The sequence below is a fragment of the Lynx canadensis genome, chromosome B1 (genome assembly GCF_007474595.2).
Source record: "Lynx canadensis isolate LIC74 chromosome B1, mLynCan4.pri.v2, whole genome shotgun sequence".
NCBI classification, from domain to species: Eukaryota; Metazoa; Chordata; class Mammalia; order Carnivora; family Felidae; genus Lynx; species Lynx canadensis.
The window spans coordinates 160,714,034-160,730,978 of NC_044306.2; the positions used below are offsets into that span (position 1 = coordinate 160,714,034).

The window sequence follows — 16,945 nt, forward strand, 5'->3', positions numbered from 1 at the left end:
TTTTTTTAAAGTTCATTTATTTAAGTAATCTCCACACCCAACGTGGGACTTGAACTCATGACCCTGAGATCAAGAGTCATACATTTTTCTGAGCCAGCCAGGAGCCCCAGAAGAGCTCAAATCTTTTATTAACAGAGGTTTCCTACACTACAGACAAATCAGCTGTTAACTGAATCCCTGCAGAAAAGCCCATTATCTTAATTCCCCTTTCTTTACTCCAAGTGCCCTCCATAGAAAGTTCTGATCTTAATTTCATCCTTTTGAATAGATGTCTCTATAGAAAATAGGCTTCTTTCAGTTTTAGAGTAGGAGGTAACCTTGGAGATCTTTGATCTAGTTTAAATTCCTCACTTGGGACAGGGTGAGAAGGTGTGGCAATCTTCAAATACTTTTCAGGGCTTTCAAGTGGAAAAGGGATTTGAAATTGTCTTATCTCCAAGGCGCAGAGCAAAGAGTAAATGCCCAGAATTGCAGGTACCAAATTTCAACTCTCCAATTACAACTACCTAACATCAGAATAGGCCTCCCTCATAGAGAAGTCTCTCCTAGGAAGATGTCCTAGGAGAGAAAAGTTACATAAAATATGTGTGCCAGAGAAAGACCACAGCAAACTGTTAAGATTCCTTAACTAAATGGCATTACTAATTCCAAGTTCAGTAAAGTGTTATAGTGAAATTTAAGAGTTCCTGGTTTGATTTAACTTAAAGCTTAGCTTGTGAGACATCCCCAAAAACATGCTATTAACCCAAATAATGTCAACTCCCGATGAAAGAGATCAGAGTGTGCCCTGTGTGTATGTGCGCACTCAAAAGGAAGGAGATTGTGCAGGGAGGCACCTACCTGTTTTCCTGTAACAACTGAAAAATATACCTGGTAGTCAACAAGCTGTTAATCCAAATAATGTCATTTCCCCCATGAAAAGGACCAGTATGTGTGTGTGAGAGAGAATATGAAAGTGGAGGCTACTGGGAGAGCCACTTACCTGCTTCTTGTAACAACTGAAAAATACAACTGGTAGTTTTATTTGAGATTGCAGCTTTTCCTTCCAGGTGATTCTTTCTGGCTGCATTTCCTGCTGTAATCTGGTCCTTGGACTGAAGGAGGACTTTTCCTGGACTATCTAGCAATTCATAGACTTCTTTTGTTTTACCCTCATAGAGTTTTTTACCAATATTCAGCACTGTGGAAATAAAATGGAAACATCAGATTTCAGGGAAAAATTTCCTAATTGAAGACTGAATTATCTAGAATGATGAATCAGGGAACATACAAAGTGGTTAATAATTTTAATTCATTCACCTGCATAGAACCTTATACCCTACAAAGTATTTTCACAGGCATCATATTTGATTCACACAATTTTGTGAAAAATTAGAACTATGTAAATAATTACACTGGACTCTTGAGCAATGTGGGGTTTAGGGTTGAAAATCTGCATATAACTTTTACTCCCCCAAATCTTAACTAATAGTTTACTGCTCATCAGAAGATCAACGTTATCTGTTAAGAGGTAATGTTAAATGCTTGGGTAACATGTTTTGTCCGTTATGTGTATCTTATACCATATTCTTACAATCAAACTAGAGAAAATAAAAATTTTTTTTAAGTTTTTTATTTATTTTGAGAGAGACAGAGCACAAGCAGGGGAGGGGCAGACAGAGAGGGGGAGAGAGAATCTCAAGCAGGCTACAGCCTCAGAGCTTTCTGTAGCAGGCAAAATGGCAAAGTTCAGCCAGAAGGGTTTCTTGATGTTTAGTTAATGTGCAAGGAGAGGCACCCCCCACCCACTGAAGTTAGCCCATTTCCAAGAGCCTCTATTTTTTTTTTTTTTTTAGTTCACAAGCATGTGCACGAATATGGGAGAGGCAGAGAGACAGGGGTAGAGAGAATCCCAAGCAGGTTCCACACTGACAGCATACAGCTTGATGCTGGGCTTGATCTCACAAACTGTGAGATCATGACCTGAGCCGAAATTAAGAGTTGTACGCTTAACTGACTGAACCACCCAGGTGGTTATTTCTTAATCTTTCTTCCCTATCCCCCACTGTTAATCCTTTCTCCACACTAAGATGTAGGAAATTGTGAGGAAGTGAGTACAAGAGACTCTAATTTTGATGCAGGTCACAGACCTAAAAAAAGTAGACTCTGGTCATTAGAAAGAATGATTTAGATGAAGATCAGAGGTAACAGAAGTTTAAGGACTTAAAATTTCCAAGGGAAGAAATCACCCTCACATTCCCAGAACAAGGACTCATTCTTAGTATTGGCATTTTTTAGTGTCTGTGCGCCAGGTACACTAGGGATATACCAGTAAACAAGAGAGAGTTCTTGTTCTCATGAGACCTGAGCCTGAGGGAAGCTGAAATTAAACAGGACATCATAACAAGTATGATGTAAGAAACAGACTATAGGATCACAGGTTCACAGCAGGCCCACCTAACCTAGTCTAGACATCAGAGAAGAAAGGCTGGAACAAAGTGAGGATTAGGTTGCGATCAGAGGAAGGATAAACACTTAGCCAGAAGAGGAAAAGGGGTAGGTAGTGACGGTGACCATGGGGTAAAACAGTACATGGCAGAACTTCAATATGGTTGGAACACTGTGTGTGCATGCACTGCTATAGGCTAGGGGAAGGAGGGCAGCAGCTGAGAGTAAAAAAGAATGGCAGGAGATAAGACAAGGAAGAATTGGGCAGGGGTAAGATCACCAGCTAGCAGAGGTAACCATTAAACCAGATACAATTCAGTTTAATAGTTGCCACTGCAGGGTACCTAATCTAGAGGATGAATCCCCACCCTATCATAATGTCCTGACTCGCTGACAAGGTTTAAAAGGCTCCTCAAGATAGAGCCTCAGCTTAGTGCTCCAACTTCACATTTCTTGATTCCCTTCCCAGAACTCTAACTTCCATGAATGAATTTCTATATCCCACTCACAGGCTTTTGACATGTTCTCTCTTGGTCCAAACATAGTTTCCTTCCCTTGCATTTCACTATTCATTCTTTAGGCCTCATACATCATGTTGATAATGTGTAGATTTTATCCTAAGAACAACCATGTGGCTTTTAAACACTTCAGCAAAATGACAGGTTCCTATATTAGAAAGATTATGGCTGCTGCGTGGAAAATGAAATGAGGAAGGGGTGGATGGAAGAAAACTAAAGACTGAAAGACCAGTTAGGATGCTCTTGCAGCAATACAGCCCAAGAAATGTCCTGGTCTAAGGAAAAAGCAGTGGTTGAAAGGCTCAAGATATTTAAAAGGTAAAAGTTTTTTTGTTTTTTTTTTAAATTTTTTTTTTCAACGTTTATTTATTTTTGGGACAGAGAGAGACAGAGCATGAACGGGGGAGGGGCAGAGAGAGAGGGAGACACAGAATCGGAAACAGGCTCCAGGCTCTGAGCCATCAGCCCAGAGCCCGACGCGGGGCTCGAACTCGCGGACCGCAAGATCGTGACCTGGCTGAAGTCGGACGCTTAACCGACTGCGCCACCCAGGCGCCCCAAAAGGTAAAAGTTTTAAGAACCACTCATTCAACATAGGGATAAAAGAGGGGGAAAGTCAAGGATGTTTCCTAGGTTAGCTACAAGGCAAAAGAAAGTTTTTAACTACTGCACCTCCACAATTCAGTTGAATCCATATTTATTACCTAGTTGTTAAACAGGGTAGGAATTTCAATTAATGGATAGAAAAAACATACTCATAGGAGACATATATTACAAGTGCCAAAACGCCTGCTAAGAACTAGCAGATGAATTCAGGAAAGACTGATGACTGAAAATAATCTGTGGCACTGAAATTTAAGAGTCTTGAAATGTATAGAACTTCCACAGAGATAAAAAGTCTAGGGCTGTTCCCTCCAGTAAGGGAGCCACTAGCCACATTTGGTCATGAAATATGAAACACGGCTACTCCAAATTGAGATGTGAGTTAAGTTTAAAATACACAATGGATTTCAAGATGGGAAAAAAAAGGATGCAAAATATCACACATTTACAAATATTGATTACATACGGAAACGATATAGTTTTGGATATACTGGGCTACATATGATATATTTACAATTCATTTCACCTGTTTCATTTTACTTCCTAAAATGTGAATACTAGAAAACATAGTTACATAGAGTTTTACATATTTCTATTGGCACTGTTCTCCTAGACACCGCATAAATGAACACAGATGAGTGAACTTGGTGACTTAACCTAACTGGAATATAGGTATAGGATTCACAAGAGAGAAAAATCAAAGTTAGGGTTGAAGGGATAGGAAGAAAGCAGTATGCAGGAGGTGAAAGGGTCTTCAGACTGAATTTTAATAGCTCTTGGGTTGCCACTGAACATTTTTGAGCAAGGAAGTGCCATTTAGAAATCATAAAAGTGCCATTTGAGAAAGATTAACCTGCCAGTCTACCAGTTTGGATGTATGGAAGGAAAAGACCTGCTCTAATACCCTGATTTTATGGAGTTGTTACTCGTTATCATCTGGATCTTTTTGTTTGGTCTATATATATATTTTTTTTACCTAAGTTCAATTTTCTTTGTGGAAGACAGTGTACTGACTAGCCAACACAAACAAGTTGGTTCATCATAAATTTAAAAATTGGGCGTGTGGGGAAAAACACACTTAACCAGCATAAATGTCACAAGCTATTTTTCCTGAGGATCTAATCACTCACAGATAAAATGATTATGTAACTATAAATGCAAACTAAAGCAAGGCAACTTTTTGCCTGGTGCTTTTGGAGCTCTTCAAAGCCATCACGGCATCAAAAGACTATAAAACACACACACATACAAAATCTGGACAGAAAAAAAGTAAATTTTCAGTAAATTCAATTATTAACTTTAAGGAGATAGCAGGTTATTATTAACCTAATAGGAAAAGCAGGACTTTGAAAAATCCACACGTTTCTGTGATTGTTTTGCAATATCTATTGATTACCAACATGATTTTCAGGCACCTCTCCAACCCCTGACCATTTCTCTTTGTAATCACTCTTTCTCTACTTCGTTTCCTTTCCCCAATCCAGAGTCAGTTCCGAGTATTTCAGAAAGTTCGGAGAGGCCCGGGAGGGCTGGGTTTCCTACGCCTCTCTTGGCGGTGCCTGGGCCACGTGTCCACCCGCCCAGCGGCCTAAAGAGAAGGCTGCAGGGAGACCAGACACCGCCCGGGGGTGGGAGAGGCAGCCAGGAGGGCCGCAGGGCGCGCACGTGTCCGCACCGAGCTCGCAAGCTCCAGGCGGGAGGGCAGGGAGTCCCCGGAATATTCCTGGGGATGCCTGTTACTCACCCTCAGCTGTAGCCATTATCCTGCGTGGGCTGGGGGCAAACGCCGCGCTGGGAACAGAGGCAGGGCTCTGGAAAAGAGGAGTGGTCAGAGAAGCTCACCCGGCGGGGAAGGGAGGGCGGCGCACAGACACACCCCCGGCCAGGCCTGGTATTCCGGAGCGCAGACTCAGGCTCTCAGCTAGTACCACAGTCCGGAGGAATGCCTGTCTTCTCTGCTGCCCCGGCGGAACTTCGGCTCCGGGAGCTAGCTTTACCCCCGAGGCTTCCCGCCGCGCAGACGCAGAGACGCAGGCTTCCCCCCGCCCCAGCACCCCGCGCGGGCGCTGTTCCAGAAGAGGCGAAAAGTGGCGCGCACTGGCGGCCCCTCCCGACTCTACAGAGGCTCGCTGACCAGCCCCCTTCTCCTCAGCGAGAGCGGTTCATAGGTTGGAGCGTACCAAGTAATGACGGCCGGGGGAAAGCATGTGCGGAGGAGCATACAAAATTTACATCTTCTGGCAGAGAAATGACGTTAACCCTACTACTTTCATCACCCTAACCTCGGATGTTGGAAAATAACGGAGATTTCCACGTGCAGCAAAAGCAGCTCCCCGTAGGGCTCCGGCGGAGGACTAGCTCCACCCTAGGCGTCTGTGACTCCTCCTCTCAGCCAAGGAGCCTCCAGCCCCCTCCACGCTCATTGGTGGATACTGAAGGGGCGGGGCAGGGTGGCAGGGGGCGAGCTAATCACGCTTACTTTGGGAAAGCGCGCGCCGCCGCAGTAGCTAGGGTCGTGCGGCTGGGAAGGAAGCGAGCTTGAGGCGTAAGGGCCGAGCGGGCAGCTGGTTGGTGCTCAGGCCGCTGCCGCGGCGGCAGGTCCCTCCACGTGCTTTCGGCAGCGACATGGAGCTGGAGGAGTTGGGAATCCGAGAGGAATGTGGCGTCTTCGGGTGCATCGCCTCAGGAGAGTGGCCCACGCAGCTAGATGTACCGCATGTGATCACTCTGGGACTTGTGGGTCTGCAGCACCGGTGAGCAACCGGCTGAGGGGTGGGGGTGGCGGCGCGTGTGCTGCTTCTTCAGCACAAGCTGTTTCCCGCGGCCCGTGTTAGCGAGCTCGTGCGCGCCTGAGGGCCAGGAGGCCAGACCTCTACTACCTGGATTAGTATCTGCCTGTGGCATCGACTAGGTGACCAAGGCGTGCGCGGGCACCACCTTGCATCCCTGGACTTCTCCCTCTCAAGCTCTAGTGCTGTTCAGGGGCTCCCCTCCTCCCAGTATGCACCCCTCACAAGTCTGGCCAATTTGTTAAGGCTCCGGTTCTCTAGGGTTAGGCGGGTCGGAACTTCTCCCCGACTTAATCTTGCAGAGCCTGGAGCTGCTTTTGAGAAAGATTTGTGTGGCGTGGCTGCTGGTCCAGGACTTACAACACCTTGAGGTGTTCGCGCGGAGCCTTCAACCCACCACAAGCTTTTGTTTGCAAGGGCAAGGCTGCTGTTGAGCAGACTGGAGATTTGAATGTAGGCACAGCTATGAGAATTTAGGAATTCTAGAGTTCATACCCCCGGAAACAGCTAGTTGATATTCAAAAGGAACTCCCGGTTGTAGATCTCATACAAATTAACTGAAAATAAACCAGTCACAGGAAATAGTGCATCTGAAAAAGATGCACGGGTTTCAGATAATGAAGGAAAAGGTTGTAAGAAGATGCCAAGAAGTAACTCCCTTCTTTATTTAAAAGGGAGCAGTTCCTGTATGACAGGATACATACAGATTTTTGGTAGATCCCTTTGAGTTAAAAAATAACTTGGCTTCTGTGATCGTTCCGTTTTTTACTACCTGGAATTTGCTATAAATCTAGATTTAACATTATCGCTGAAAGTATTACAAAGTTTTCATAAGGCAGTAACTGCAGCAACAACTTTTAGAACATTTAAGCAACTTGGCGATAAAACTTAGCAGCAATATGGGAGCAACAAGTATAAATGAATTACAAATGATTTGCTTTCCCTCACCAAACTTGAAATGTAAGTAAGTCTTTTTGATCTTTTCAGGGTCGCAAATACTTGAGTTTGTTTCACATCTTGTGTACGCCTCCTTAAATGCTGAGAGTGACTTAGAGTCTGGGAGGAATCAAAAAGAATATTTTTAACTTGAATGACTCTAACTTGGATACTTGTGGGTTGACCCTAATAGAAATCTTGTCTTAAAATACTGTACATTTTTTTGAGAAGATTAGATACAGAATCCAAGGAAAAACTAAAATCTACTTATATGGTAGTGCAGAGCAACATTAGTTTATAACATCTTAGGATAAGTTATTGTGGATATTCTCTGAAGGTAAGAGGTGTGCAGAAACGAGGGATGTTTATAGAGTTGCCTGGCAGTCTGTGGGAGACCAATGAACTGACCTTGATTTTTTTTTTAATTATTTACTTTTTAACTAAAATAACTCAGAATGTTCATCTTCAGTCTCCTTTAAATATGTGCTGGAAGAAAAAAGGACTTTTTTTTTCAAGTGAATACAACTTGATTCCTAGCTACACGCACTTTTCTGTAGTTGCTTTTATGTGAAAGCATTATGCAATTAGACAATACAAGATAAGAGCAATAAAAATGTAATTATAATAGAGCAATAATAAATGGATTCTATGAGACTGCTCATTTGGCCAAGTAAATCTTTGTTAACCTGGTTTTGAAGATTGACCTTGTGATGTTTTCAATAACAGTGGCAAGGAACCCAGTAGCTTCTGAGGCACAAATATATTAATGGAAAACTTTAAGATTTTCCTTGTGTAGGCATAGAATCATTAAGGGGCACTGAGGAGGCTGTTCCTCTCCCATAATTTTATCCAGTTCAAAATTTTGAATTAGCAGAAGTCCCTACTCTTTAGAGGAACTGACTCGGATTGGAAGAATATCTCCCTGATGTCTTAAAGATAAAATCTACTCTGAACTAGTAGGTAGGGCTCAGAGATTAAGAACTGATGTTTTTCAATGACATTGAATCAAGGAACATTAGAACTGGATGCCTTAGATAGGTTATCATAGTTTAGTATATAGTAGAGTTAGTTATATACACTGTACACTGGCAAGCGGTGGTCCGTTGCAGAGGTCTGTACCTCCTCACCTACTACCATTCAATCGTTAGTTGTTTTAAAACAACAGTAATAACAATTCTATTGTTGGATTTTTTTTTTCCTTTTTGATGAAGGAATTTATTTCTCATGCATTATCTTTTTAAATCATGGAATCTAGAAGGTGAGATTGTTATCACTTTTGCATTGTATTTGGTTCTGTTTTTGTCTTAGGCATAATCTGATCTAAAATATTTAGTTTCGGGGATAATAGCGTACCTGACAGTTATAATATGTATTTCATGTAAAAACAAATAGAACATCAATCACTAGATAGTCATGCAATGGATACTTAATCCAGATGGGTTCATCCAGAAGTACTTTCTTTCTAGTAGTTCTGGCTATTTGCAGATTTATTCCATAGTTCTACTTTCTGTCAAGGGGAATTTTAATTTAACATTTTCAGTGTCCTCTTCAGCTGTAAACTGTGTGCCTGTGTCTTCATGCCACATACATTTAATCACCACATGCTTTTTCAGTTCTAAAAACTATGTTTCAGTGGTTTGCAGAGTTCTGAACAAACCACACACACCTTTGTAGATCAGACATTTTCGTGTTTAAGGGGCACCTGGGTGGTTCAGTTGGTTAAGCATCTGACTCTTGATTTCAGCTTAGGTCACTATCTTATGGTTTATGAGATCAAGCCCTGTGTCAGGCTCCTTGTGCTGTCAGCCCCTCCCCCCACTCATGCTGCACTTGCTGTCTCTCAAAATAAATAAATAAATTTTAAAAAAAGAAATTTTCATGTTTAAACCACAGGCATATTTTCTGGAGGCTAGAATGACATGGATGTATTTTGAAGATTCTATGAAAGGAATTATTAAAGTTTCATAGATTTATCCGATGAATCAACTAGTTCGCCTTTTCTTGGTTAATTAGGAGATGAAAATGCCTGCTCTTTCAGTGACTTATAATTTCCCTGGGTTAGGAATTGAACCCTACAACTGATAAACATTTTCATACTTCTAAAAACTTTGAGATTTACCTGATGAAGTTGGATCACGTAGGGGGTCTCCTGTCTGTAGAAACATTCTGTAGAATCTTTTCGTTGTGTTATGCTCTGAGGAAACCGATTTGCAGTGATCTCAGGAGCAGTTTTCTTAAGAGATACAGACACTGGTTCTGTAAACAGAGCATATAACATTATCACTGGAAAGGCTACTTGTGAGAAAGATGCACTCAGACAACCTTTATGGAATTAGTTTCCATTTATCTTCATTTAGTTTGTTGGAGTACACAGGAATAGATTGTCAGAGAACTTGCTTTGAGTTGCCAAATTTAAGGCTGGTAATAACTTTATTTTGATATTCATCTCTTAGTAATAATGACCAAATATGTCACATTTCTATATCCTTGGTTGGGGAAGTGACTTATGTTAAAACTGTCCTTGCTAATTTTTCCAGTCTTTGGTTTTGAAAGACTTTAATTCAATTACTTTTATAATTTAATGATTCTCAGTTTTCAGTCATAAGTGTTTTAAACTTTTCCAGTTATAATTTTTATTTATAACTTTGCTTTTTGCATTAGTTTGAAGCAGAATTTATCTATCCCTAAAAGAGTTTCAAAGTACCACTGCTTTTTCATTCTGGTCAATATTGGAAATAACATTGAGACTTGGGAAATCTAGTCGTAGGTTTCCTAGCAACATCAACTTGATCTTGGGCAAGTCTCCTAACTTCTGAGTCTGTGTTCTCATCTGTTGGGCTAGACTTATGTACTTAAAGGTTCAATGGGCAAAATCCAGTGGGTTGGAAATGATACTTTTGTGTGGTTAGCCCTTAGCAATTTTCCTTTTCCTAGTAACATCAACTTGATCTTGGGCAAGTCTCCTAACTTCTGAGTCTGTGTTCTCATCTGTTGGGCTAGACTTACGTACTTACAGGTTCAATGGGCAAAATCCAGTGGGTCGGGAATAGTATTTTTGTGTGGTTAGCCCTTAGCAGTTTTCCTTTTCAGTAGCATATACACTATAGGGCATAGGAAAAGTTCAGGCAACTCATCTGACTTGGACTTTAGGTCCAAAAATGGAGAATAATATTTTCACCTCACTTGAGATAATAAGGGTCGTGGAGAGTAGGGAGGTTCCAGTTATTATCTAATACTTTATTCGAAAAATACTTAAGCTTCTGTTGTGTATATATAAGGCCCTGTGGTCAGTGCTAGGAATACTGTACTTCACAGGGCCAATGTGGTCCCTGGACCTCACAGAGAGGGAATGTTAGCCAGATGGTTCAAGAGCACAGACTTTTCTATGCCTCTATTTCCTTCTCTATAAATTGTGTATAAACGATAGCACCTACATCTTAGAGTTGTGGTAGGAAGTAAATGCATTAATATACGTAAAGTACTTAGAAGAACTGTACCTAGATATATGTATACCTGTGACCTTCCGTCCAACTCCTGGGTATGTACTCTCTAGGAATGCATACATATGTTTACTGGAAGACAGGTACAAGAATTTTTATAGCATTATTTGTAATAGTCCCCATCTGGAAACAATGGAAATGTCCAAGAGTGGAATGGATAAAGAAGGTGGTGGTATGTATATTCATATATGGAATATTCAGCAGTAGTGAAAAAGCAAACTCCTACTACAAGTAAAATCATGATGAATCTCACAGTGTTTAGTCAAAGTAGCTTGACATTAACACATACCAGAAAAGTAAGAACATCTTGTATGATTCCAAATTTAATCTATGGTAATAGAAGTCAGAAGAATGATAACCTTTATAGGGGCTAGCAAGATGATTAATGACTGGGTGTGATGTTTTATATCTTGATTTGAGTGGTAGTTGTATGGGTGTGTTCACTTTGTAAATATTAAGCTGTTAAACTATTTGTATATACTCAAAATAATTTGATAGATTATAAATCTATAAAATGCTGAAGTTGGATTATCCTAAAGATCCAGAGAGATGCAGTGATTTGCTCTGTGTTGAGTTATTAGTGTCAAAGAGAAATTAGAACTCAGGTTTTCTGAGTCTCAGTCCAGTGCTTTTTCCTCTATTCTGCAATTTTTTTTCTTTCATATGCTATACTACCTCGTGTTACCTTTTCTGACAGCTGTAATGAGTCAGTTTGGAATTATAGCTCACATAATTAATTTGACTTATTTGTAGAGTTACTAAAATGTTACACCCTCCACTAACTACCTTTAGAGAAAACTAAAATTCCAGATTTACTACTTTGTGGGTTTTTTTCCTTTTCTATCCCAGTATTCTGATAGCAATCATTGCAAATAGTAATTTAAAGGCTCATGATGAATGGACAGTTGTGCAGAAATTTCTGACTCTGGGAAATTTTCCATTTACTCTGTTACTTTCAGTCTTAATGAGCTATGAAAGAAATCATTGCTCAGTCTTTTTTGCTCTCACACAGCTTATAAACATTATATTTAGTCTAAACTGTCAAGGACAGGAATAAGTATCTTTTATCAGGAAAAAGCAACGGAAGTTTTTTTCAGTGTGGAAGAACTTGGCATTTCTCAAGCTCTTACCATCTTCATGTGCTTTTCTTTTGATGCTCAGAGTTCTTGGGTTTTTGGCGTGACCTTCAAAAAATTCTTAAAAGAACATAGGAAAAGAATCATTATATGACATTTAAAATACATTGGCTTTCCAGATTTGAGTTCAGTAAAGTAAGAATATCAAAGCAGTTGGACAAATGAAGAATGAGTTTAAGAATTAGGAATATTTTGGTATAAGGTTTGGAAAGAAATTGAAATTCTTTACTTAAATTTATTGGGTCATTTGAACATACAGTAGTGTGAGGGTTTTATTTTTGAGGAATTTTTTACTACATTACAATACAAAGAAAAAGTTAAGAGAAATTTTATTTTAAAAAGTCAATTTCAAGGTTACCATGTTTCCATTTGGCAGTTCTGAGAGCTGGTCCTCTTAAGATGCAGTCAACTTCTTCATAAAATCTCATTTTTCTTTGAGGGTTGCCATTTTTCTTTTGTAAAACTCTGTATTCATATTTTAAATTTTTGTATTTGGTACGACATTGTTTCCAGTCTCTGTCTATTCCAAACTGCATTAGTCTTCTGGCAATTTCCTCAAATATTTCTTTGTTTCTTGTGGCCCTTTCAAGCGTTTGCTTAATTTTTTCATCAGACCATATGTGTATAAGCGCTCTGACCTCATTGTCACACCAGTGTTTTCCAGCCTCTGTGTCGCTCACTGTTATAATCTGTAAATGATTTTTAGCATCTTCTAAAGGAATATGATTACCTATAAATCAATGTGATTTACAATTATACAAACTTATAGATAAATCTTGTATTTGAATATCATTCATTTAAAACAACCTGGATTGACATAAAGCACTGAGAAATATAATGATTTCAATGTGAGGGTCAAATCTTTTTCATATGTTCATATTCAAATAAGATATTTTAAAAATTATAAGGCAGATTAATCTCCAATGTTGGTGAGAATAATTTGGCTGCTTTTCATCAATAGGTAATCTTTGCTGGATTTTTACAAATAGGAGAGTCTTGGTGTAACTTCTTAAACTGTATATATATATTAGCTTTAAATACAAAAAAAATTTTTTTTTAATTCAACAATTTAGACCCTGTACCTGACCCAGTGATACTCTGTAGTGCTGTGGGGCTGTCCACCTCTTCTGAGGCTGTACTTACAGTGTCTTCCTCTGTCAGAAAGCAAAGAAAAGAGCAGTGTATATTTGTTGTTCACAAAACTCAAATTTACTTTTGCAATTGAAGATTATACTGAGAAAATAGTAATGCTGGATTCCACCATCAAAACTGTAACCTCATAGCCAAGAACATTTGTTATCTCTAACCAAATTTTAAAATGCCTTTGTAGGATTCACCACCTTGAAAATCTTGGAAGTATTCTGCCTTAAAAGTCTCAAGGCACAGTATGAAGTATTTGGGAATATGATAGCACTTTTAGACCCAATTTTGTAATATGTTTCATTGTTGTATTTTAATGCTTGACAAAGAACTTACATCTCCTTTTCATTTGATCCTCATTGTAACTGAGAATGATCCTTTCTGCAATACATATAAACAGAGAAAAGACCTTAAAATTAAGTGGTCTGGGGGCACCTGCGTGGCTCAGTTAATTAAACATCTGATTTTTGATTTTGGCTCAGGTCACGGTCTCACGGTTCTTGGGTTCGAGTCCCACGTGGGGTTCTGTACTGACTACACACAGAGCCTGCTTGGGATTCTCTGTCCCTCTCTCTCTGCCCCTCCCCCACTCATGCTGTCTCTGTCTCAAAATAAATAAACTTAAAAAAAAAGATTAAGTGGTCTTAGCAATTTTCATGTTGAGAGGTTAACAGCAGACAGGTAAATATTTTAAGGAACTGATGGTGCTTAGCTTGGTAAATATACATTTATTGTAGTGTAGCTCTGTACATATAGAATGTTTATAAGTCAGCTGTAGTTTGGGGAAAGCTCTTCCTTATATGCATATGTTGGATTGCTGTATTGATGCTATGATAGTTTTCTTTCCCTCCTGTACTTTCCTATACATTGGGACATTATTATTATCTTTTTTAATTTGGGGTGCCTGGGTGGCTCAGTCTGTTAAGTGTCTGACTTGACTCAAGTCATGATCTCACGGTTGGTGAGTTCAAGCCCTGTATCCATCTCTCTGCCCTTCCCCTGCTCATGCTCACTCTCTCTCTCTCTCTCTGTCAAAAATAAAACATTAAAAACATTCTGTGTTACTACTATTGTCTGTGCTGTTGCTTGTAATGATTGTTGTAAAACTGGATAAAACTACGCAGTGTTTTGTTTTTTTTTTTAATTTTTTTCATTATTTATTTTTGAGAAAGACTACAAGCAGAGGAGGGGCAAAGAGAGAGGGAGACAAAGAATCTGAAGCAGGCTGCAGGCTCTGAGCTGTCAGCACAGAGCTTGTGGTTCGAATCCACGAACCATGAGATCATGACCTGAGCCGAAGTCAGACGCTCAACTGACTGAGCTGCCCAGGTGCCCCCAGTAGTTATTACCAATAGACAAGTGAGGCCAGAGGTGGTTAGGGGGCCTATAAGCTTATGCAGCAATAGCTATGTGGAGATTTATATGAGGATAGGACCAGATCTTCTTATTTTAAGGATATGTTTTTACAGTAAGACTAGAATGAATTTTAGCTTTTACCAACATTAAGACCTTCAATAACAGGTTGTATTTTGGAGCCACAAAGGCTACCTAATAGACTACTTTTTTTTTAATTGAAATTTTTATTGAGATAATTGTAGATTCACATGCAGTTGTTAGAAATAATAGAGATCCCTTCTACACTTGGCCCAGTTTTCTCCAATGGTAACATTTTGTTAAACCATAATATACTAATAAATGAAGGGTATTGACATTGATACAGTCCACTATTCTGATTCAGATTTCCCCTTTTACTTGCACTCACTGTGAGTTATGTATATGTATTATATTTTATAATAATTTTATCACTTTGTAGGTTCATGTCACCACCATCAAGGTCAAGATAATCAAGGGTTCCAACACCATAAGGATCCCTCTGGTTGCCCTTTTATTTTTTAAAGTTTATTTATTTTGAGAGAGAGAGAGAGACGGTATGCTTGAGTTGGGGGGAGGAGGGGGCAGAGAGGGAGAGAGAATCTCAAGCAGGCTCTGCACAGACAGCACTGTCTGCGCAGAGCCCCACAAGGGGCTCCATCTCATGAACTGGGAGATCATGACTGAGCCCAAATCAAGAGTCAGATGCTTAACCAATTGAGCTACCCAGGTACTCCTGGTTGCCCTTTTATAACTAGACTTACCTTCTTTCATCCATGACTAAGCCATTCTCCCACCCTCACCCCACTGGCTACTTTTTGGAGAGTACAAGTCCAAGGTAAATTTTGGCAAACCTTATTTCAACAGAATCTGAATTTATAACATTTTACCTAAGTGACTAAAACCATCAGTTCTAGGCTCAGGCACATGTCCTACTTCTGGGTTATGGAAATATTAACAGATATTAGGTGTCCCATAGAAATTTTGAGTAGTTAGTCCCAGAAAATAAGATGTCATATTGGAGAGTGGTAGTGTGGAAATCCCTACACTTAGCATATTTTAAGGAAAGAGAAGCATTTAGTTTTTATTATGTTTCTATCCCAACTGATACACTGCCATTCACTTCTCACACTCACTACCTGGAGTTAGCTAGCATCAGACTCTACAGCTTTAAGGGCTCACTCTTGCTTAAAACTGTCCTTATATCACATGCCAGCCACAACTTCAGCTGACTGGCTACAAACTTAGGTGATGCCGTAATCCCCTCAGGTTTGATAATTTGCTAGAACAACTCCTAGAATTTAGGAAAGTCCTATTAGGATTACAGTTTTATTATAAAAAATAGAACTCAGGAACAACCAAATGAAGATCCACATAGGGTAAGGTCTGGGAGGGTCCTAGATGCAGAGTCTCCATGCCCTCTCCCTGTGGAGTCAGGGCCTGTCACTCTCCCAGCACATCAGTGTGTTCACCAACCAGGAAGCTCTTCTAAGCTAGTTTTTATTGACATGATTATGACGTGATTAATTAAATCATTGGCCACATGATTGAACTTAGTCTCCAAAGTTACTTCCCTGCTAGAGGTCAGGGTGGCCTAAAATTCCAACCCTCTTAATCCGAAGGTTTGTCGTTTTGGTGACCAGTCCTATCTTGAAGCTCTTTAGAAACCCAGCTTGGAACACCTCATTAAAATAAACATTCTTTTTCTGATTTCAGCTCAGGTTGTGATCTCTGGGTTGGTGAGTTGCAGTACCGCTTCTGGCTGTCTCTGGTCTGCACAGAGCCGGCTTCGGATCCTCTGTCTTTTCCCCTCCCTGCTCATGTGTGCGCGCTCTCTCTCAAAAATAAACATCAAAACAAAATTTTAAAATAAATAAATAAAAAAGACTTTCACCACTGGAAATTCCAAAGGTTTTTGAAGCTCTGTGTCAGGAACTGGGGACAAAGACTAGATTTTAATTTTTTAAAGATTTTAAGCAATCTCTCAGGTCACACCTTTGTAATTATCAAGTTGCCTAGATTTATCAGCTTACCTAGGTCTGAACTTTCTTTTTTTCATACTTATAATTTTTGGGTTTTCTGAAATTTTAACCATCACATCTTTATTGTGTTCTTCTGTTGGATTAAAAATTTAAAGGTTCTCAGTATTGTGGTTCATGTGATCAAAGTACATTAGCTTATGATAATTTTACTGCTAAGATTACCCAAATTGCGTGCAAAATTTACCAAACTTTTAAAATATTTAATTTAGAAGAAAATTATTCCCAATTTTTGTTTTAATATAAATAAACCAAAATAAATGAATTTGAGAAAATAAACTTGGAATAGCCTCTGAGTTACTAGCAATAGATAATTTAGTGCCCTCTGCTGGCCATCACATTGTTAATTTTTGTGAAATTGTGGGGATAGTGAATCATATTTTAATTTTGGAGATATGTTTTACCACATCCAAAAAGAAAATAGATCATTTCAAGATTCTTCTTAAGAGAACAGTGTAGTCTTTCACTTCTGATTTTTAAGCTGAT

At 39.6% G+C, this 16,945-nt stretch overlaps 2 protein-coding genes across 3 annotated transcripts in view; one reads left to right on the forward strand and one right to left on the reverse strand.

Moving 5' to 3' along the window:
* LOC115512610 (multifunctional protein ADE2) overlaps positions 1-16,945 on the reverse strand; it is a 43,359-nt gene that overhangs the window by 22,384 nt on the left and 4,030 nt on the right. Inside the window, exons 3-8 of one of the 2 annotated variants that reach the window (XM_030313810.2) lie at positions 12,992-13,063; positions 12,268-12,639; positions 11,904-11,969; positions 9,393-9,529; positions 5,293-5,359; positions 983-1,180 (exon numbers count right to left, since the gene is read on the reverse strand). In XM_030313810.2, the coding sequence (XP_030169670.1) occupies positions 983-1,180; positions 5,293-5,359; positions 9,393-9,529; positions 11,904-11,969; positions 12,268-12,639; positions 12,992-13,063 (912 nt within the window). Of the gene's footprint in view, positions 1-982; positions 1,181-5,292; positions 5,360-5,728; positions 5,858-9,392; positions 9,530-11,903; positions 11,970-12,267; positions 12,640-12,991; positions 13,064-16,945 lie in introns of those variants that run through there. The other variant, XM_030313812.2, reaches the window with a different exon arrangement.
* PPAT (phosphoribosyl pyrophosphate amidotransferase) overlaps positions 6,025-16,945 on the forward strand; it is a 35,513-nt gene continuing 24,592 nt past the window's right edge. Inside the window, exon 1 of the mRNA XM_030313814.2 lies at positions 6,025-6,301. Within this exon, the coding sequence (XP_030169674.1) occupies positions 6,174-6,301 (128 nt within the window). The 5' untranslated portion in view covers positions 6,025-6,173. The remainder of the gene's footprint in view (positions 6,302-16,945) is intronic.